Genomic DNA, 22,294 nt, shown 5'->3' on the forward strand with positions numbered 1-22,294 from the left:
GTTAGACTGCTCATCGCCCAGGAAGGTGCCTGGGGAGGTAACAGGCCCAGCTGTGGAGCAGGGATGGAGTGCTTGCTGGTGGTCTCCCCAGAAGCTTGGGCCAGAGTTGCTGAAGTCACAGTGCTGCCCAGGCTCCCTGCAGCCCCTGCCCAGATGAGGCCCCGCCCACCTCCCCAGCCACGTGCCTCCAGCCACACCACACAGTTCCGCACACTCATGTCTCCCCGCACGCTGACGCCCTCTGCCATGTCGCCCCAGCCCTCCTCTACTGCAGGGACCCACCCGCAGCAGAGCTGGGCTCCCACGTGGCTCACAAGTCACACCTTCGGGTCCTGGTGCATAAAGTGTGTGCCAGCCTAGGACGCGTATGAAGTAGCTGTGGCGGGAATGAAGAAATGGAAAGCGTGGCCCACACTGGTTTCTCCGAGATAACTGAATTCCCAGGGTGAAATACTTGTTGTTGCATACACCGTTGTGTTGGAAAGGCCTTCTCTCCCGAGAGCACCACCCCCCGCCCCACCAGACCTGGTTTCTCTCCCACTGGAGCCAGAGAACTGACTGAGGCTTCCAGGCAGCGTGTGGTGGGGCCGCAGCAGTGTGGAGGAAAGGGCCGTGCCGAGTGTGAGTGTGTGTCTGTGCGTGGTGTACGTGTGTGTGTCTGTGTGTGTATGGTGTGGGGGGGTTGTGTGTGAAATGTGTGTGGGGTGGGCAATACAGTGTGTGTGTGTCTGTGTGGTGTATGTGTATGGTGTGTGGGGGATGTCTGTGTGATGTGTGTGGTGTGTGCAGTATGGTGTGTGTGTATGTGTGTGGTGTTGGGGGGTGTTGTGGGGGGGTGTGTGTGTGACATGTGTGCTGTGTCCAGTAGGAAATGTGTGTGTGTGTGGTGTATATGTATGGTGTCGAGTGGTATCATGTGAGGTGTGTGTGTGACATGTGGGGTGTGTGTGTGACGTGTATTGTGTTTGCAGTAGGGTGTGTGTGTGTGGTGTCTATGTATGGTGTGGGCTGGTATAGTGTGGGAGGTGTGTGTGACGTGTGTGGTGTGTGCAGTAGGGTGTATGTGTGTGCGTGAGTGGTGTATGGGTATGGTGTAGGATGGTATTATGTGGGGTGTGTGTGTGACATGTGGGAGGTGTGTGTGACGTGTGTGGCGTGTCCAGTAGGGTGTGTGTGTGTGTGCGTGAGTGGTGTATGGGTATAGTGTAGGGTGGTATTGTGTGTGGGGGTGTGTGTGACGTGTGTGGTGTGTGCAGTGGGGTGTGTGTGTTTTGTGTATGGTGTAGGGTGGTATTGTGTGTGGGGGGTGTGTGTGACATGTGTGGTGTGTGCAGTAGGGTGTGTGTGTTTTGTGTGTGGTGTAGGGTGGTATTGTGTGTGGGGGTGTGTATGACATGTGTGGTGTGTGCAGTAGGGTGTGTGTGTGCACAAGTGTGTCCCAGGCCCACCCTGTCCACACAGATCTGAGCGGCCAGCCCCCGGAAACACTGGGGTTGCTCTGGGCTGGTCTTCAGTTCCTGGGAAGCTCCCTGTCCTTCAGGAGCCTGTCCTGAGTGTCCACAGGATCCTCAAGCCCGTGGACCTGAACCAGCTAGAAGCCACAGGAGACACTCTGCAGTTGGACAGGCGCCTCTCTCCTGGGGATGGGCCTTTGTGGCGTCCGCTGTTGTGCTGGGGCTTCCCAGGTGGCGCTAGCGGTAGAGAACCCACGTGCTAATGCAGGAGACATGAGAGAAGCGAGTTCGATCCCTGGGTCAGGAGGGTCCCCTGGAGGAGGGCATGGCCACCCACTCCAGTATTCTGGCCTGGAGAATCCCATGGACAGAGGAGCCTGGGGAGCTACAGTCCCTGGGGTCACAGAGTCAGACATGACTGAAGTGACTTAGTGCGTGTGCTCCATTGTGCTGATCCTGGGGGGCTTTGACTAGAGCCCAGTTTGCCCTGGCAGTGTGAGCCAAGGGTCTGCGCTGTTGCAGGGCTGGGTTCTCCTGTCTTCTTCCCTCATTTTCTTCTTGAAGAACAGGAGTTGGAATTTCACTGGCCCTGCCCCCCGCTGCATGTATTGAGCCCCTAGGATCCCAGCCCCTCTGCCCACCCTCGTGTGCACTGAGCATGCAAGGTAGAGGGTCTGCTGAAAAGTGTGGACCCGCCTCCGAGCCTGGCTCCGTCCGATACTGTGATTAAGCTCATCAAGCACTTTGCACATTTCTTTTATCATAAAAGGTGCAATAGAATTTCCATATATTTGTCTGATGCTTCATATTTGTCAGAGCCCTTTCTTGGCCTTCAGTTCCCTTTATCCTCACCACCATGCTGTGAAATCAACAGGCTGGGACTGTTCTTCCCATTTACAGCCAAGGAAACTGAGGCCCAGAGATGCTAAGAGACAGCCAAGACCAGAAGACTAGAGAGAGGGTCCTGGGAAGAGACTCAGGCTGGACATTTATGGCCCAGTGAGGGGGGGGTCCCTCCTGTACACAATCCCCATCCTGACTCAGCTCCCCGAGACTGACAGTGGTCCCATTTAACAGAGGAGCAAACAGAGGCTTTGTCTCGAGCCTTGAGACAGGGGACTGCCTGATTCCAGGACCCAGTCCAGCGCGTTCCCTGAGAGCTGCCAGTCATCAAGGCTGCGGTGTGTGGGCCCCCTGGCCAGGATGCTTGCTTCCTCTCCCACAGGAGGACGTTGCCTTGCGGGAGGACTGCAGCTCACGTCCGGCTCGGAGAACTGGAGTAGAATCGCAGACTCACTCTGCCGCCTGCCTGCAGGTCTTTCCCGCGCGGGCTTGGTTTACATGAGTCACTGCACAGCCGGCCAGGCCCAGGCAGCTGGAGGAATTTACTCCACAATGTGCGAGCGCTGGTGGCCCAAACCTCCGTGCGTAATAAGCCAACTAGGATGAGGGCGCCCCCCGTCTACCATGAACTCTGTCCCCCAGGGCTGACCGAAGAGGGAGCAGATCTATCAAGGGGCTGGTATGGGGGCTTCTGAAGTCTCAGACCAGCTCCTGCCTCCAGCCAGCAGCGTCCAGTCTGCTGTGGGCTCTTAGGTTTCCTTCAAAAGAGCGTTAGTTTGCAGCCGGCTCTGGGTCCCCAAGAAGGAGATGCCCTGTGATTCATAACGTTGTTTGATTCAAACTCAGAGCTTTTGTTGTTGGATTGAACAGGGGCAGAGCCCTGCGTCCCAGGCTAGATTCATTCTGAGCGTTTTCAGGGGGCATGGGCATTTGCTGGGGAGGGTGGGGGGGCATTACCAGCACCCCCTTCCAGCCCCCCTTCTGTTGCTCCCTATGACCGCCTCCTCTGCCGTCTGCACGGCGTTCCTGGCACTCTGTAGTCAGGCTCACCACTCCCGTCTGGGTATCAGTGGCATGGGGTGGGTTCTCTCCCGGTCCCCTCGCCCTGGCAAACCCCATTCCCTTTGTCCGCCCACCCGGAGCACTCCGGGTCCCTTGTAAGCAAGCCTCACTCGATACCTTACTCTTGTCATGGGTGTGCTCGAGGGCACAGGGGGCACCTGTAGAGGGGCCCTGTGTCTCATTCATCCTGGCGTTTCCACGCCTGACACAGAAGGGGCCTCAGGAACGTTTGTGGGCCAAAGGGAACAGATTTCCTCCTCACACCAGGCTGGCGTTCAGGGATGTGCCCCCGCTAAGCCTCACAGTTGCCTTCAAACGAGGCTTCAGCTGGGGCAGAGGAAGCCCCGGGCTCTGGGGACTCTGCACTTTAACCCCCAGCAGGCTCGCTCAGGCTTGCCCCTCACCAGGCTGCTGGCTGTGCCCCTGGCCCGGCCTCCAGCTCCCTCTGCAGACACGTGGGCCTCACCTCTGGCCGGATGCGTAGCAGGGACAACGGCCTTAAGGAAAATCACGGTGTCTTGGTTTTGGTCCTACCTCAAGCCCTTTTCCTGTGCGTCAACGATTCCGTGGAGGGAGGCTCACCCTCCGGGCCATTTCCTCTTCCTCTCCCTGTCGTGTTCTTCCCGCAGAGGCTCATTTATGTCTGATCCACCAACCTGCCTTCCTTCCCTGGGGAAGCAGCTCAAAGCACTCATCCCCTGAAGATTCAAGTAGCCGTGACCTTGGCTCTGGGGTGAGGCACACCAGGCATAGGACCACATAGCTGGGGTGTGTTCACGGGGGAGGGAGGAGATGGCCCCAGCCCAGTGAGTGGACTGTGAGTTTGACACCTCCAGGCCCCCTCTTCTGCTGCAGCTGGTCCTGTGCTGGTAGATGGAACTTTCCAGACACCACGTCTGAATTCCAGAATGTCCCTTCTTGGAGCTTGAAGTCATCCATATTCCTGATGTTTTTGTGTCTGACTCTTTGTGACACTATGGTCTGTAGCTCACCAGGCTCCTCTGTCCATGGGATTCTCCAGGCAAGAATACTGCAGTGGGTTGCCATGCCCTCCTCCAGAGGATCTTCCCAACGCAGGGATTGAACCCGAGGCTCTTACGTCTCCTGCATTGGCAGGCGGGTTCTTTACCACTAGCACCCCCTGGGAAGCCCAGGTACAGAGTCAGAAACTGTTAGGCAACAGGGTCCTAGAGGAAACCCGTTCACTTATTCATCTGTTCATTCATTTGGGCACTGTGCTAAGCCCTTGGTCACACAAGCATTATTTCAGATATTTTGACTGAGCCCTGGTTGTGTGCCCTGTTCTGGGAACTGTGGAGATGTAGCAGTGAACAAAAGCAGGGAGTCAACCATGTATCAATACAGTACCAAGTAGTGGGAATGGCCACGGAAAGGGGCCAGGGTGAGGGCAGATGCTACTCAAGATGGTCTCCCTGGAGGAGGTTCCCCCAAGAAGACTTGAGCAAAGACGTGAACACTGAGAAAGTGTGCCTTGCAGATACTGACGGGAAGGAGGGGCAGCCCAGGTGGTGGTGGTGGTGGTTCAGAAATGCTCAGACATGTCTGACTCTGTGACCCCGTGGACTTGGCTCCCTGTCCTTGGGGAACTGCAGAATCAAAGACCTTGGGGCTAGAACATGCTAGCATGCTCTCCTACTGGCATAAGTGAGGTATATACTCTTTGCTCAAGGAACTCACAGTCTAATGAGGGAAAAACATAAGTAAATGATGTACTAAAAGTTGAGGTCACAAGAGAAATAGGTTTAAAAATGCTACTAGAATACAAAAGGAGGAACAACTGTAGCAGGGTTGGAAAATGCTTCCATGAGTAGGTGGCATTTGAGTTGGGCTTTGGTGGATGAATAGGAGTTTGCTGGCAGCTGAGGCGAGCAGCCACATGGATGAACGGTGACTTCAGAGGCACAAGGTGTTCAGGGAAAGCTACACGGCTCCTCTTCCTGTTGAGTGAGTGGTTCTTCAAGGGGAAGAACATCCTCCTGGGGAGTCTCCTTTCCTTTTCTCCACCTCTTCTTTCCCCCAGCCTCACGGAGGGCATGTCAACTTCAGGAAAGTGGAAGGGGAGAGTGGCTCAGATAGGGAGATTTCTCTGCCTTGCTTGGCCAGCCTGCCTCTTTCCTTCCTTCTTTCCCTTCTCTTTTTTCCCTCCTCCTTCCCTGCTTTCTTTTATATATTAAAAAAAATACTTATTATTCATTTATTTGGCTGCGCTGGCTCCTAGTTGCAGCATACAGGATCTTCCAACTTTGTTGCAGCATGTAGGATTTAGTTCCCTGACCAGAGGTCAAACCTGGGCCCTCTGCATTGGGAGCATGGAGTTTTAGCCATGGGACCACCAGGGAAGTCCCTCTTTTATATATTTTTTAAAGCTTTGGGAGCTCTTGGGATTTTAAGCTGCTGGGGCAGGTCCAGGAGTCAGGAGGACACTCAGTTGGATTTCTCAACCAAGTCACTGCTTGGAGTCCAACCAGCTGGTGAAGCTCTGATGCAATAGGCTTTCAGGAAGCCTCTGGAAATGGGCTCCCCAAGGCCTGTGGTCTGAATTTAGATTTAGGTGCACCCGGGAACCGCTGGCTCCAGAGGTGTTACTGACCCCCTCGTCCCCCAGCTCTCACCTGGGCTTCGTGTTCTCCCTCAGAAGAGGAGGAGGAATGCCCTGTCTCTTCAGCCCCTCCTCCCATCCTTACCCGTAGCGGGGACTAGACCTAGGTCTTCATTGCAGCTGGTCTCCGGCAAAATTCTTGAAGCTGCTGAAAATAGAAACTCGTGGGTCTCACCTGTAATTATGACATGCAAAACACCACTGTGTTACACTCATGGGCACCAAGGAGTGAAATAAACACAGGCCACCTCTCCCAGCTGGTCGCAGTTAGCAGTGGGCCTGCAGTCGAGGTGCTAATGAACTTGGTGGCCCCCTAAACCAGGCCCCTAGGATGTACCCAGTGCTGAGCAGTCACTAGAAATAAAACACAGCCACCTACACATATAATTTTACCTTTTCTGGTATCCACCTTTAAAAAGTTAAACAAATGAGATTAATGTTACCAGCATAATTAACTTAACCCACTGTATCTCAAGTGGTATCATTTATCATTTCACTTGCAATTAGGAGAGAAAAATTATTAATGAAATACTTTTTCCCATATTAAGTTGTCAAAATCCAGTGTAAATTTTACTCCTAGAGAACATATATGAATTCAGACCGCACACATTTTAAGTGCTCAATAACCCCATGTGACTAAGGGTTCCTGTATTGCACAAATCACAGCTTCAGTTCAGTTCAGTTCAGTCGCTCAGTCGTGTCCGACTCTTTGCGACCCATGAATCTCAGCATGCCAGGTCTCCCTGTCCATCACCAACTCCCGGAGTTCACTCAGACTCAGGTCCATCGAGTCGGTGATGCCATCCAGCCATCTCATCCTCTGTCGTCCCCTTCTCCTCCTGCCCCCAATCCCTCCCAGCATCAGAGTCTTTTCCAATGAGTCAACTCTTCGCATGAGGTGGCCAAAGTACTGGAGTTTCAGCTTTAGCATCATTTCTTCCAAAGAAATCCTAGGGCTGATCTCCTTCAGAATGGACTGGTTGGATCTCCTTGCAGTCCAAGGGACTCTCAAGAGTCTGCTCCAACACCACAGTTCAAAAGCATCAATTCTTCGGCGCTCAGCCTTCTTCACAGTCCAACTCTCACATCCATACATGACCACAGGAAAAACCATAGCCTTGACTAGACGGACCTTTGTTGGCAAAGTAATGTCTCTGCTTTTGAATATGCTATCTAGGTTGGTCATAACTTTCCTTCCAAGGAGTAAGCGTCTTTTAATTTCATGGCTGCAGTCACCATCTGCAGTGATTTTGGAGCCCAAGAAAATAAAGTCTGACACTGTTTCCACTGTTTCCCCATCTATTTCCCATGAATCACAGCTTACAGGTGGAAAAACTGAAGCGCCGGCCAGGTGAAGGGGGCGTGGCAGGGGCGGGGTCAGGAAGCTGGGAGGCGGGGTCTCTTGGGGAGCCTGCCCGACTGCACCCTCTAGCGTCCACCCAACCTCGCTGCAGCCAGCGCTGCCGGCGCACCGGGTCCTGGCAGCTGACACAGGCCTTGGAACAGGACTGGCCCCTCAGAGCAGCCGCACTAGAAGCTAAGGCAGCAGGAGGCTTGCTTCCCCACCTGCTTACTTGGAGGAAAGAAGGACGCAAATGCCGTCAGCCTCTTTTCTCCCTAGGACAGGGGCTCAGCCCAGGAGGAGTGTTTGTCCACGAGTCACCAGAAAGACCCAGGGCTGGTGCTGCAAGAGAAATGACACAGACTGCCTGTTTTCTTCTGCCCGCTTCCAGCCCACTGTGTCCTTTTCTGCCCCAGACAGAACAAGCCAGTCTCATCTGGGCCCTCCTGTCCCTTGAAGTGCAAATTCACGGCCTCGCCCCTCCAGCCTCCTCCCCAGCTTTGGCCTTTTATCAGGAGTTGGTTCTTCCCACCTCTCCCATCATATTCCCTCCAAGTGTTTCTGAGTCTGCTTGGCCTAGCAAGCTTTGGAGATCTGGGTTGATGAAAGCGTTTTGGAGCAATGGCATGAAATGTCTACCCACGCTGGCAGCCGGCATTGAGCTGTGATTAATGGGACATTCAAGCCCTCAGTTCCAGGAGACTCTCTGGTCGGCAGATACAGCTACGCCATTAAAAAAAAAAGGCTTTAATTTGCAGGCAATACTGACTTTGGGTTAAATATTTTCATAGGGCTCCCCAGCTACGTGTTTACTTTTTTTTTTCTGTTCCAATTTAGCACATTAAGAACAATAACAGAGTAACTGAGAACCAGAGAGATGGCTTTTAGGGCTACACTAACTCCCTCCCTCATTTTTCCATTACTGTGAATAAAATGTCATCTTTGAGGCTCTCAGAATGCTGTTGCTTGTCTAATGCAAGCCCTGCTTGGTCATGACGCTCTTGAAGCCCAGTAAGAGCTTGAATCAATTGCCCTCCCCCGGCACGTCTGTTCTGAACCCCATCTTTCACTGGAGATGAAAGTTAAGATTTTCTGGTAAATGAAGCCTGGGGTGTTTGCCTGACAATAGGGCCAGGGGGCCATTTCTGCTGGGAAGTGGGAGTGTTGGCTTTGTCATTGCAGAAAGCCTTGCTTTTTGTCAGCCATCTTTTCCAGCCAGGCGATTGTCAATAAGTTGGTTCATTGGCTTAATTTGTAATGGACGGGTCACTGGGGTGCAGCGTTCCACTGTCTCTGTTCCCTTGAGGCTGCCTGCTTCAGGCCGAGAGCCTCCAGGAGAGAGAACTGGAATAAGGTTCTTCTTAGATATTTCATCTGAGCCTTTGGGCAGCACGCACAGGCCCATGCAAGGGGGGCTGAGAGTGCTGTGTGTGTGTTAGTCACTTAGTTGTCTCTGACTCTTTGGGACCGCATAGATTGTAGCCCACCAGGCTCCTCTGTCCATGGAATTCTCCAGGCCAAGAGTATGGGAGTGGGTAGCCATTCCCTTCTCCAGGGGATCTTCCTGACCCAGGGACTGAACCTGGGTCTCCTGCATTGCAGGAAGATTCTTTATCATTTGAGCCACCATTAAAGCCCGACTGGGAGGGCTGGTGGAGCTTTATTTGACATTCGTGGGCCCCTTCATGGCTTCACAGTGAGAGTCCCAGGGGGAAGGTTGTCTTGCAATACTGGTGAGAAGGTTAATGTTGGGGGGGGAGGTTGTGCAGAGGAAGTGGTCACCAGCTAGGAGCACCTTGGTGGCCTCCATCTCTGCCCATGGACTCTGGTGCTGAAAGTGGCCTGGGGAGTTCCCAGCCCCACCTGCCCCCAGACAAGCTTCTGCTCCCCAGAAGCCTCAGTTCTTTGTCTCTAAGATGCAGATGATGGAGATGGCCTTGCCTCCTCCCAGCCCAGTTGAGCATGACCCCTACCCACAGTGCCTGGAATCTGCCACGTGCCCTAGAGCTGACCTTTGGGGTCAAGCCTCCGGTGGCTTCTTAAGTCTCCTTGTCATTCAGAGTGGCTTCCACCTGCCATCTTCCTAGCAGACTGCCTCGGCCCTGTGTGGGAATAAAGGATTCCTCTTCAGAGGCTGGACTTCCTCTTGCTCCCCCCTCACCCCAGCACCTCTTTGTGTCACTTATTATGCCCCATCTGTATGCCACAAGGAGCCATGAGAACAGGCCCTGCGTCCCCAGCCAGTTGGAGGACCAAGGGGACTGGAATATTCTGGGCACACCCCGTGTACCCGGCCTGACCCTAGGCCCTGAGGACACGCAGAGGGCGAGGGTGGCCTGCACTCCTGGGCGCCGGCTAGTGGACACGTGGGCACGAGCATTTGCACAGTTACGTTTGCTCCCTGTTTGTTGGGTGCAGGGTGTGATGAGGCTCACAGGGCTCGTAGACAACGAGTTTCCAGATTCTTCCAGGGAATGCTGCAGTGCCTTCTCCGACTCCATTGCCTTTCTTGGGAGGAGGGGAGCGTTCACCCATATGGTGAGAGGCTTCCCCATCTCAGAGAGGGACACAGGGTTCTTCGACCAGGGACCTCCAGACGCAGGGATCCTAGACGATCAGACCCCAAAGGGGCCCAGGGTGGTCCCTCCACCGCCCGACCCTCCCTGAAATACACCCTGCCCTTTTGAAACTTGTGGTAAAACACAGGCACAACATAGACGTGACCATCTTAGCCATCTCTAAGTGTGCGGTTCAGTTGTGTTCAGTGCGTTCACACTGTTATGCGGCCAGTCATCTCCACTCTTTTCATCTAAGTTCAGCTTGTGCTCTTAGGGGATTTCTACAACCATAAATCCCCCCAACCCTGGATTTTTACCTGGCACCCCAGGGGGACTTTGACATCCTTGTAATTGCCTTGAACTTGCTATGGCGGTTCACTTCAGTCCAGTCGCTCAGTTGTGTCCAACTCTTTGCAACCTCATGGGCTGCAGCACGCCAAGCCTCCCTGTCCATCACCAACTCCTGGAGTTTACTCATGTCCATTGAGTCGGTGATGCCATCCAACCATCTCATCCTCTGTCGTCCCCTTCTCCTCCCGCCTTCAATCTTTCCCAGCATCAGGGTCTTGTCAAAGGAGTCAGCTCTTTGCATCAGGTGGCCAAAGTATTGGAGTTTCAGCTTCAGCACCAGTCCTTCCAATGAATATTCAGGACTGATTTCCTTTAGAATGTACTGGTTGGATCTCCTTGCAGTTCAAGGGACTCTCAAGAGTCTTCTCCAACACCACAGTTCAAAAGTATCCATTCTTCAGCACTCAGCTTTCTTTATAGTCCAACTCTCACATCCATACATGACTACTGGAAAAACCATAGCCTTGACTAGATGGACCTTTGTTGACAAAGCTTTTTAATATGCTATCTAGGTTGGTCATAATTTTGTTCCAAGGAGCAAACGTCTTTTAATTTGATGGCTGCAATCACCATCTGCAGTGGTTTTGGAGCCCAGAAAAATAAAGTCAGCCATTGTTTCCACTATTTTCCCATCTATTTGCCATGAAGTGATGGGACCAGATGCCATGATCTTAGTTTTCTGAATTTTGAGCTATAAGCCAACTTCTTCACTCTCCTCTTTCACTTTCATCAAGAGGCTCTTTAGTTCCTCTTCATTTTCTGCCAAAAGGGTGGTGTCATCTGCATATCTGAGGTTATTGATATTTCTCCCGGCAATCTTGATTCCAGCTTGTGCTTCCTCCAGCCCAGTATTTCTCATGAGGTACTCTGCATATAAGTTAAATAAGCGGGATGACAATATACAGCCTTTACATACCCCTTTCCCAACTTGGATCCAGTCTGTTGTTCCATGTCCACTTCTAACTGTTGCTTCCTGACCTGCATACATATTTCTCAAGAGGCAGGTAAGGTGGTCTGGTATTCCCATCTCTTGAAGAATTTTCCACAGTTTGTTGTGATCCACACAGTCGAAAGCTTTGGCATAGTCAATAAAGCAGAAATAGATGTTTTTCTGGAACTCTCTTGCCTTTTCGATGATCCAGCGGATGTTGGCAATTTGATCTCTGGTTCCTCTGCCTTTTCTAAATCCAGCTTGAACATCTGGAAGTTCATGGTTCATGTATTGCTGAAGCCTGGCGGGGAATTTTGAGCATTACTTTGCTAGCGTGTGAGTTGAGTGCAATTATGTGGTAGTTTGAGCATTCTTTGGCATTGCTTTTCTTTAGGATTGAAATGAAAACTGACCTTTTCCAGACCTGTGGCCACTGCTGAGATTTCCAAATTTGCTGGCATATTGAGTGCAGCACTTTCACAGCATCATCTTTTAGGATTTGAAATAGCTCAACTGGAATTCCATCACCTCCACTAGCTTTGTTTGTAGTGATGCTTTCTAAGGCCCACTTGACTTCACATTCCATGATGTCTGGCTCTAGGTGAGTGATCATACCATCGTGATTATCTGGGTTGTGAAGATCTTTTTTGTATAGTTCTTCTGTGTATTTTTGCCACCTCTTCTTAATATCTTCTGCTTCTGTTAGGTCCCTACCATTCATTTCTGTCCTTTATTGTGCCCATCTTTGCATGAAATGTTCCCTTGGTATCTCTGATTTTCTTGAAGAGATCTCTAGTCTTTCCCATCCTATTGTTTTCCACTAATTCTTTACACTGATCACTGAGGAAGGCTTTCTTATCTCTCCTTGCTATTCTTTGGAACTCTGCATTCAAATGGGTATATCTTTCCTTTTCTCCTTTGCCTTCTGCTTCTCTTCTTTTCACAGCTATTTGTAAGGCCTCCTTAGACAACCGTTTTGCCTTTTTGCATTTCTTTTTCTTGGGGATGGTCTTGATCCCTGTCTCCTGTACAGTGTCACGAACTTCAGTCTATAGTTCTTCAGGCACTGTATCTATCAGATCTAGTCCCTTACATCTATTTCTCACTTCCACTGTATAATCATAAGGGATTTGATTTAGGTCATACCTGAGTGGTCTAGTGGTTTTCCCTACTTTCTTCAATTTAAGTCTGAATTTGGCAATAAGGAGTTCATGGTCTGAGCCACAGTCAGCTCCCAGTCTTGTTTTTACTGACTGTATAGAGCTTCTCCATCTTTGGCTGCAAAGAATGTAATCAGTCTGATTTCGGTGTTGACCATCTGGTGATGTCCATGTGTAGAGTCTTCTCTTGTGTTGCTGGAAGAGGGTGTTTGCTATGACCAGTGTGTTCTCTTGGCAAAACTCTATTAGCCTTTGCCCTGCTTCATTCTGTACTCCAAGGCCTAATTTGCCTGTTATTCCAGGTATTTCTTGACTTCCTACTTTTGCATTCCAGTTCCCTGTAATGAAAAGGACATATTTTGGGGGTGTTAGTTCTAGAAGGTCTTGTAGGTCTTCATAGAACCATTCAACTTCAGCTTCTTTGGCATTAGTGGTTGGGGCATAGACTTGAATTATTGTAATATTGAATGGTTTGCCTTGGAAATGAACAGATATCATTCTGTCATTTTTGAGATTGCATCCAAGTACTACATTTTGGACTCTTGTTGACTATGATGGCTACTCCATTTCTTCTAAGGGATTCCTGCCCACAGTAGTAGCTATAATAGTCATCTGAGTTAAATTCACCCATTCCAGTCTATTTTAGTTCACTGACTCCTAAAATGTTGATGTTCACTCTTGCCATCTCCTGTTTGACCACTTCCAACTTGCCTTGATTCATGGACCTAACATTCCAGGTTCCTGTGCAATACTGCTCTTTACAGCATCAGACTTTACTTCCATTACCATTCACATCGATGACTGGGTGTTGTTTTTGCTTTGGCTCCATCTCTTCATTCTTTCTGGAGTTATTTCTCCACTGATCTCCAGTAGCGTATTAGTCACCTACTGATCTGAGGAGTTCATCATTCAGTGTCCTACGGCATAAGTACATGCTACTGACTTTTAAAGGGTAACTCTCTAAGTCAGCCCTTTAATTCAGCTGACTGAGTGTGGTCAAGAAATCAAAGCAGAGGTGGGGGGTCCCTACTTCGGAGCTGTGAGGTCTCCCTAAAGGAGACTGGAAACTCAGTGATGGATTCCTGCCATACCGTCCTAAAAAATGTGGTCTCCCATCAGCCCTGACTTTGACAGCCGCAGATGTTAGTCACTCAACCTTCAAGACAATGGTAGGAAAACATGTTTTTCCACCCACGGTTTCTTGATAGTTTCCCCCCTCCCAAGTAAAATTTATCTTTTTGTTTCCTAAACACATCCCTCAAATTCTCCCCACCTTGCTTTTCTTCTCTCTACAGCTGGGAGTGCCAGGCCTGCTCTGACCACCTCCCAGGGTTCAAGGTCAATTGTTGAGCTCTGTGGTCAAGCTCAAGATGGACTCCTGGTCACATCCTGGTCACATCCCAGCTCCAACAGCTGTGGGACCCAGGGAAAGTTACTTACCACCCCCAAGCCTCGGTTTCACCATTTATAAAATGATCTGCACAGCCCCTGGCCCAGCTTGAGTGCTTGATGAACTGCAGCTGCAGTTAGAATGACCGTGGTGGGGTTTTTGATGCTGCAGTGGACCGATGCTGCCTTCCATGCGCTCCGGCCTTGGGGAACTCTGTTCAAAGGCAGGATCCATGCCTGATACACCCATCGCAGAGTCCTGCCATCCGGTGAGCCCCAGAACCCTCAGGAAGGGCTCCCCCCAGAGGGGCCAGGATGCATCAAGGCTCTGCTGGAATGCCAGCTTTGCCAGAAACTGCTTCCCTGGTGGCTCAGATAGTAAAGAATCTGCCTGCAGTGCAGGAAGCCTGGGTTCGATCCCTAGGTGAGGAAGATCCCCTGGACAAGGAAATGGCAACCCGCCCCAGTACTCTTTCCTGGAGAAGCCCATGGAAAGAGGAGCCTGGCGGGCTATAGTCCACAGGGGTCAAAAAGAGTCAGACACGACTGAGTGACTAACACACTTACCTGCCTCCAGAGTTAGCAGGTGTGTGTACATCTGTGTACACAACCAGGACCACCACCACCACGGCGGGAAGACCCACTCCCCCCACATTGATGCACACTCTGAGCCAGGCCCGGGGAGGGAAGAGGACTCTGAAGCCTCACATATCTGCCTGCAGGGACACGTGAGAAGGGCTGGGAAAGCTGAAGCCTCCCCAGGCAGACCTTGGAGCCCCTGGCTGTCACCTCCTAGCAGTTGTATTGACCGTCCTTGTCCCATCCCCGATATGGTCCCTTCCTCTCCATAAACATCTTCCTCCCCATAAACATCTTCCTCTCCATAAACATCTTCCTCTCCATAAACATCTTCCTCTCCATAAACATTTGTCACATCAGGCGGAGGAGGAATTAGGAGTTTGGCATCTTGTGGATCTTAAAGAATACAAATCGCCAGCACGTTCTGAGGCCATCTGATACCATGGTTCTGAGCGGCGGTTTGGTTTTCACTGAGGCAAATGGATTCTAAAGGGACTGATCCTGGGAATTCGCTGGCAGTCCAGTGTTCAGGGCTCGGTGCTGTCACTGCCAGGGCCCAGGGTTCGATCCAGGCTCAGGGAACTAAGGTCCTGCAGGCTGTGCCATGCAGCCACAAAAAAAAAGATGTGAAAGGACCGACCCTGAGCTCTCGGAGCCCAGAGCTTCCCAGAGGTGGCTCGTTTCCATGATGAGAAGGAATGCTTTAGGGAAAGGATGTGCGTTGACTATCAAGGCGGCCAGGAAGGCCATGTTCATGACCACGTTGTCCTCCCGCCCTCCCCAGGCCCTTCCTCCCCTAGCTGCCCCCAGGAAGTTGTGAGATGGGGCCAGATGATCAGGTCCGAGGGCCAGCTTTGCCTCCGGAGCCTCCCGGTCAGCTTCCTCCCTGGTGAAGCGGGACGAATACAGGCGAGGTGTCTGATTAAAAACAAAAGTGTCCCACGTCCAAGGACCTTCTTGTGGTTGTCCTTGATGCTGGCAGGTCAGGAGTTAAGCCTTTTGGAACCACAAGGCCCCTAACACAGGGTTCTGCCCCACAGACATTGATGCCACGTGTTATCAGCTCAGTTCCCTGGGCAGCTGTCTTAGCACAGTACACTGGACAGCTTCAAAAACAGAAATGTATTCTCTCACAGTTCTGGGAGGCCGAACATCTGAGGTCAAGGTGTCAGCAGGCCTGGCTCCTTCCGAGGCCTTTCTTGGCCCATCGACAGCCGTCTCCCTGTGTCCTCACGTGGCCTTTCCTCTGGGTCTGCATCCCAAGCTCCTCTATTCAAGGGCACCAGTCAGATTGGTTTTTAAATACTTTTGGCCTCACCGCACCATATGAGAAGTTAGTTCCCCAACCAGGGATCAAACTCTTGCCCCCCACCCCCTTGCATGGGAAGTGCAGAGTCCTCACCATTGCCAGGGAATTCCCATGGCCTCTTTTATCTTAATGATCACTCTGAGGGTTGTGTCTCCAAATACAGCCACATCCTGAGGTCCAGGAGTTAGGAGGTCAGTGTGTGAATTTGTGGGCAGCAGTTCAGTCCGTGACAGCAGCTGGCCCTCTCTGCCGGCCTTTCTGGACACGTGGACGCACGCCACCAACAGAACAGCCTCGGGTCTCAGCGGAAGGAGTGAAGAGCGACGGTGGGTGGGTGCGGTGAGACCCTCCACATTGCAGCCCCCTCTGCACATGGGTGGCTGCCTTGGAAGCCAAAGGTGGGAGGCAGAAGGAGAGACATCTGAGACAAACCACTCCTCTCCCTCCCTGCAGCCGCTGGCTGGAAGACTCAGAACTGAGAGGAGCGTGGCAAATACAAAGCCTTGAGAGCAGCTGAACTGAGCAAAGGATCACAGATCAGCCTTTTAGTGCAGGAAATACGGAGGTGGACATGTGCAATCTGCAGGGCATCTTAGGTCGAGCCTGGGAGCCCTGGGGTGGGAGTAGGGTTGTGGGGGGTGGAAGGTGCTGGGGGCCATCGGAAACTGACAACCAATTTCCATAGCGACTTGCTGGTTTCCACTTGCGAGGATCAACCAACAGGTAAAGCAGAACGGAAAGTGGAGAGGGTAAACCCTGACCCTGTGAAAGTCATGGTTCCCACGCAGGACAGAAGCGGATGTGGAAGGGGGAGGGGAGGAGAGGGAGATTAAAAGGGGGATTAATAACTTAATCTCCCAGAGAATCAAGAGATCCCTGTCATTTTGCTGGACCGAGACATAGAGGATTCTTATGTGTGTGTGTGTGTGTTTTTTTTTTTTTATAAAACTACAGAGTTCCACATTTGAAGTTACAAAAAGATTTACAGTAAAAACTCGCCATGTGACCCTTGTCTATCAGCCATCTCTCTTTCTGTGGTCAGTGTTATCATTTCCCAAGAAGTCATTCTGAGTATGAACAACACACGTAGATTTTCTCTTTCTTTCACAAACAGTGGCAAATTCTGTGTGCTGTCCTGCGCCTTTTCTTTTCACTTAAAAATACATCTTGAAGATTATTTTGCATCGATCGCAATGACAGATGTCTGGGTTGTTCATTATTACAGACAATAGTGCAGGCAGTGGTCTGTGTGCTGTGCGGCATCGCTTCAGGCGTGTCTGACTCTTTGAGACCCCATGGACTGTAGCCCACCAGGCTCTTCTGTCCATGGGACTCTCCAGGCAAGAATACTGGAGGGGGTTGCCATGCCCTCCTCCAGATCTTCCTGACCCAGGGATCAAGCCAGGGTCTCCTGTGTCTTCTGAGTTGCAAGTGGATTCTTTACCTTTGAGCCACTGAGGAAGCCTGGAAGTGGCTGTGCTGTACACAAGCTATTGGCATGGGTGGGAGCATCTCTAGATGTGTTTCTAGAAGTGGGGTTGCTGTGTCCATGGCAACATGTTTGTAATTTTGAAAGATATTCCCACCCCCACCCCCACCTGGGGGTTAGAAAAGGAACTTTTCTATAATTTAAATTTCTGTAAATTTAAATGTATGTAAACTTAAAGTCATAAAGTAAAAATAGTGACGTGTATAAAACTAGTAAAACCTGGGAGGAGATTGAAGAAAAAGGAATTGCTAGGGGAAATATGTGAACTGCATTGAATATCTTTCCAAATGGGGATTCAGTACATAATGTTTAGGATTCATAAAGGTTAAGAAGCAGTTCGAGAGACTTCCCTGGCAGTCCAGTGGTTAAGACTCTGTGCTCCCAGTTCAGGGGGCTCAGGTTCAATCCCCTAGTTGGGTACTAAATCCCCCACACTGCACAGTGTGGCCAAAAAAAATTTTTTTAAGATGATAAGATGCTAAAAAAAGAAAAAAAGCAGTTCAAGGTGGTTACCTCTGTGACGAGGGTGGAAAACCCTTTGTGTGTTTTTTATAATTTTATTTATGTTTGGCTATTTGGGTCTTCATTGCTGCTCCAGCTTCCCTTTAGTTGCAGAGAGCAGGACCTACTCTCTAGGTGTGGTGCTCAGGCTTCTCCTGTTGTGGGCTCTAGAGCACACAGGCTGCAGTAGCTGGGGTAGGTGGGCTCAGTAGTCACAGCTCCTGGCTTTAGAGCACAGGCTCAGTAGTTGTGGCACACAGGCTTAGTTGCTCTGTGGCATGAGGGATCTCCCCTGACCAGGGATCGAACTTGTGTCTCCTGCATTGGCAGGGGGATTCTTTATTGCTGAGATACCAGGGAAGCCAGAAAACCCTTTGTTTTCATTTTCTGTTCTGTATGCTTCGAAAGGGCTTCCTTGGTGGTTCAGTGGTAAGGAGTCCACCTGCAATGCAGGAGACACAGGAGATGTGGATTCGATCCTGGAGTTGGAAAGCTCCCCTGGAGGAGGACATGGCAACCCACTCCCGTATACTTGCCTGGAGAATCCCGTGGACAGAGGAGCCTGGCAGGCTACAGTCCATGGGGTCACAAAGAGTCAGACATGACTGAAGCAATGTAGCATGCATGCAGGGTCAGTCTTCTGTGCAGGCGTTAGGGGAAAACTCCATGGAGAGCATGCGTTTGCATGCCTGCAGTTGCCTGGGACTTTACTATGCACACTGGATACATCCTCTTGGTGCTAATTCCAGATCCACACAGTGCTCCCAACCATAGGTTTCTCAGAGGCCAAAACAAGAAGGGATTCCTTAAAAGTTTCTGGATGCCTGTTCTAAGGATAAAATCAGAACGCGGTGCCTGAAAGAGGAAAGAAATGCTCAGAACAGGGGGTGTGTGCTGCAGTCAGGGTGACAGTTTGGCTGGGAGCTGATGAAGGTGATGAGAAGGGTTTCAGCCTCCAGGATTGTACAAACCGTGCTGGGCACTCATTCCCAGGGGTGAGGGCCTCATTCCCATTGATTTTATGTGGCTGTTTTCTCCACATTTCCAATTCTGGAGGTCAGGATAGATCTTGCAGTGCGAGGCAGCCGGTCCTGATTCCACTGGAGCACCCGACCTTCCTCTTGGTACACAGACTAAGGGTCCCCCTCCCTGCAGGGGTCCTACACATACTGGGGACGGCTCATCACCGTGAAGGCCGGAGTCAGACCTCTCGGGCCACTGGTGGGGGACACTCAGGGGACAGTCCTCTGACCCGATGGGCGGCCGTGGGAGGTGGGGATCCCTCCCCTGCACCCTGCCCACCCCATCTCCAGCCCGGCTTCTGTCTTGCAGGTATCCCCACCGGCCGCCATGGGCAAGCAAAACAGCAAGCTGCGACCCGAAGTGCTGCAGGACCTGCGGGAGAACACGGAGTTCACAGACCATGAGCTGCAGGAGTGGTACAAGGGCTTCCTCAAGGACTGCCCCACCGGCCACCTGACCGTGGACGAGTTCAAGAAGATCTATGCCAACTTCTTCCCCTACGGCGACGCTTCCAAGTTCGCCGAGCACGTCTTCCGCACCTTTGACACCAATGGCGACGGCACCATCGACTTCAGGGAGTTCATCATCGCGCTGAGCGTGACCTCGCGGGGCAAGCTGGAGCAGAAGCTCAAGTGGGCCTTCAGCATGTATGACCTCGACGGCAACGGCTACATCAGCCGCAGCGAGATGCTGGAGATCGTGCAGGTGCGCCCAGGGGGCGGGGCCGGCCCCGGGGGCGGGGCCTCGGCAGACCCCGTCCACTCGGGGACCATGCGCTACTCCTCGGCCCGCCTCTGGACCTTCGGGGCCACGTGGCTGCCTGCCCCTCTTTCCTGCCCTTCAGAAAATGACTGGCTGTCACCTGGCCAGCGGGCAGATGGTGATGAGAAGAGCCACTGTTGGGCTTCCCAGGTGGTGGCAGCAGCGGTTTAGTCGCTAAGTCCTCTCTGACTCTTGCGACCCCATGGACTGTGTAGCGTGCAGGCTCCTCTGTCCATAGGATTCTCGAGGCAAGAATATTGGAGTGGGTTGTCATTTCTTTCTCCAGGGGGATCTTCCCAGCCCAGGAATTGAACCCGGGTCTCCTGTATCACAGGCAGATTCTTTACCGACTGAGCTATGGTGGAGCTAGTGGTAAAGAACCCACCTGCCAATGCAGGAGAAGGACCTTGTTTACCGATCATTGGTGGTACAAAAGCCCTGGCCTACATGCAGTTGATGAGCTGTGGTATCCCCAGTTCTAAGGCGAGGGGGTGTCATTCTGAGCATTCACAAACTCTGAGACTAGGTATGGTTGCGGGGTGGGGCAGTGCGGGAGTGTGATTTCCTGAGAGTTACCAGTTGTTGTTCAGTCACTTAGTCATGTCCAACTCTTTGCAAACCCGTGGATGACAGCATGCCAGGCTTCCCTGTCCTTCACTATCTCTCAAGAGTTTGCTCTAACTCATGTCCATTGAGTCAGTGATGCCATCCAACTGTCTCGTCCTCTGTCATCCCCTTCATTTCCTGCCCTGCCTTCAATCTTTCCCAGCATCAGGGTCTTTTCCAATGAGTCGGCTCTTCACATCAGGTGGCCAAAGTAACAGAGCTGGGAATTATAATGGAGAGGACCCTTGACACTTGCGAAAGGCACCGCCAAGACCTTTTCATATTCCCCTATTTAAAAATGTAACAGACAGCTTGTCAGGCCCTCAGGAACACACAGTTGTAAAGCCAGACTGAAACATCAGTGGTGACTGAATAAGCTCTGGCCCAGGAAGCACCACTTCAGAAAGCTCTTCTCTCCTGCCAACGACTCTGGCGGGGAAGCTGTTTTCTGGCAAGAAACCAAGTTTTGTTCACTTCCCCGGGTTCCCGGGTGTGTGGTAGAGAGCCACAGAGCCTCCGCTCCCTGGGTTCCCACCCCCTGCACCCCCACTCCTGGAGCCTGGGAACTCAGTTCTAGAATTCCTCAGAGGAGGTGTTCTCTAGTCCACACAGTAGAAACTTCTGGACTAAACCACACACAGAGGCTATCAAACTCAGGAACTCCTTGATCAGCAGCAAGTAGCCTGACCCATTTCCCAAACAGGTAGTTTGCACACCATGAGAATAAACCAGCTCAGGTTCAAGGGAAACCATCCTTCAGCCATTGGTCCCGGCTCTTAGCAACAAGCAGTAGTGGAAAGAAGAGGTCTGCTTCCGGGGAATCGCCTGTCCCGACCTACCTGCTGGCCCTTACCCTCCTGTGTCACTGGCCAAGCAAACTGGCCAGGCCAAAGCTTACAGACGTGGCAGAGCCGTGAGAGCCGTAAGGGGTGCCTCCCTGTCCAAATGGGATCTGACTGCTAGGCTCCCAGACCGAGTTCCCAAACCCTAAGCACCTTCCCCCCATGTCGGCAGATGCTAAGCAGGACACCTGGCTGCTACACCTTCATCAAAACAGACTGGGCTCCAAGTGCATCACAGCCCAGCAGAGATGGGGAGGGTCTTGGCTCTGCCTCTTCTGCACTCGGACGAGTGCCTGGCGCTGTCCCAGGAGGGGGGCCTGTCCCAGGAGGCCCTGAAAAACACACTTGCTGTGTGCTGAGGCCTTGCCACCCCTGCCTGCAGTTGGAGAGGGACCAAGGAGTACAGAGTATAAAGATATGAGAAGCCTCACTTGGAGTCATTGTTTTTGGTTTGGTTTTGTAAACCTGCTTTTTAAGACATTACAGCTTCCAGGTTTCTGCTGTTCTTGGTCTGTTGTTTGAGGAATGAGAGTATCAGTCAAGCCATTTCCGCATAGAATCCCCCAGTGGCACAGCCCCCTCTCTATCGCATGTTACTCTGATGAGCTGCTGGTCACCAGCTTCATCATGGCGCCCTGGACACACACACACACACACACTGATGCACATACACACACGCACACACCACTGGGCCTGGACTCTTGGACAGAGATGGCCTGCATGGTGCCGAGCCCTCGGATGGCAGCATCCTGAAGAGAAGGTTCTCGGTCCTGCTGGAGAGACCCATGGGCCCCAGGCCTGTCCTTTCTGGGGCTGGTGGTATGGTTTCCCCTGTGAGTTTCAGGGGATGTCTTTTTTGCTTCTCACCGAGGTACAGCAATAACGTCAAATATTTGTGGCTAAGTGTGCCGCGTGATGCACTGTGCACACATATGTCCGTGTCACGGCCATTGAGTTAGGGAGCGTCCCCAGCACCGCCCCAGAAGGTCTGAGAGCTGTCCCACCTCCCGCCCCCAGACAGCCCCAGTCTTGCCACTGTCACAGTGGGTCATTTCACCTGTTCTTGAACCTCACGTAAATGAGGCTGGCTTCCTTTTGCTCATGTGCTGTCTGCAATATGCATGCATGCTATTGGGAAAAGCCCCAGAACATTCCAGCTGGGGAGGGTCCTGGAGCTGGTGGGCAGCCCGGCCTCTCCTCCTGCTGTGGGCGAGGGTAGGGGGTACAGATCAGGCCTCTGCCCCATCCCCCCAGGAGCACCTGGAACCTCTAAGCACACGCATCTGTGTGCCCCTTTGCAGGCGATATATAAAATGGTGTCCTCCGTGATGAAGATGCCAGAGGACGAGTCCACGCCGGAGAAACGCACAGACAAGATTTTTAGGCAGATGGATACCAACAATGACGGTAGGACCCCTGCATGTCTGTGCCACACTGCTGGGAGCAGAGAGGCGTTTGGGGCCTTTCCCCGCA

General features: G+C 51.9%; 1 protein-coding gene across 4 annotated transcripts in view; it reads left to right on the top strand.

Moving 5' to 3' along the window:
- HPCAL1 (hippocalcin like 1) overlaps window positions 1-22,294 on the top strand; it is a 117,024-nt gene that overhangs the window by 91,668 nt on the left and 3,062 nt on the right. For all 4 annotated transcript variants that reach the window (XM_070379098.1, XM_005911305.2, XM_070379097.1 and 1 more), the window contains 2 exons: window positions 18,921-19,316; window positions 22,123-22,228. In XM_070379098.1, the coding sequence (XP_070235199.1) occupies window positions 18,939-19,316; window positions 22,123-22,228 (484 nt within the window). In that variant the 5' untranslated portion in view covers window positions 18,921-18,938. The remainder of the gene's footprint in view (window positions 1-18,920; window positions 19,317-22,122; window positions 22,229-22,294) is intronic.

Source organism: Bos mutus, chromosome 11, assembly GCF_027580195.1.
Source record: "Bos mutus isolate GX-2022 chromosome 11, NWIPB_WYAK_1.1, whole genome shotgun sequence".
Classification (NCBI taxonomy): Eukaryota; Metazoa; Chordata; class Mammalia; order Artiodactyla; family Bovidae; genus Bos; species Bos mutus.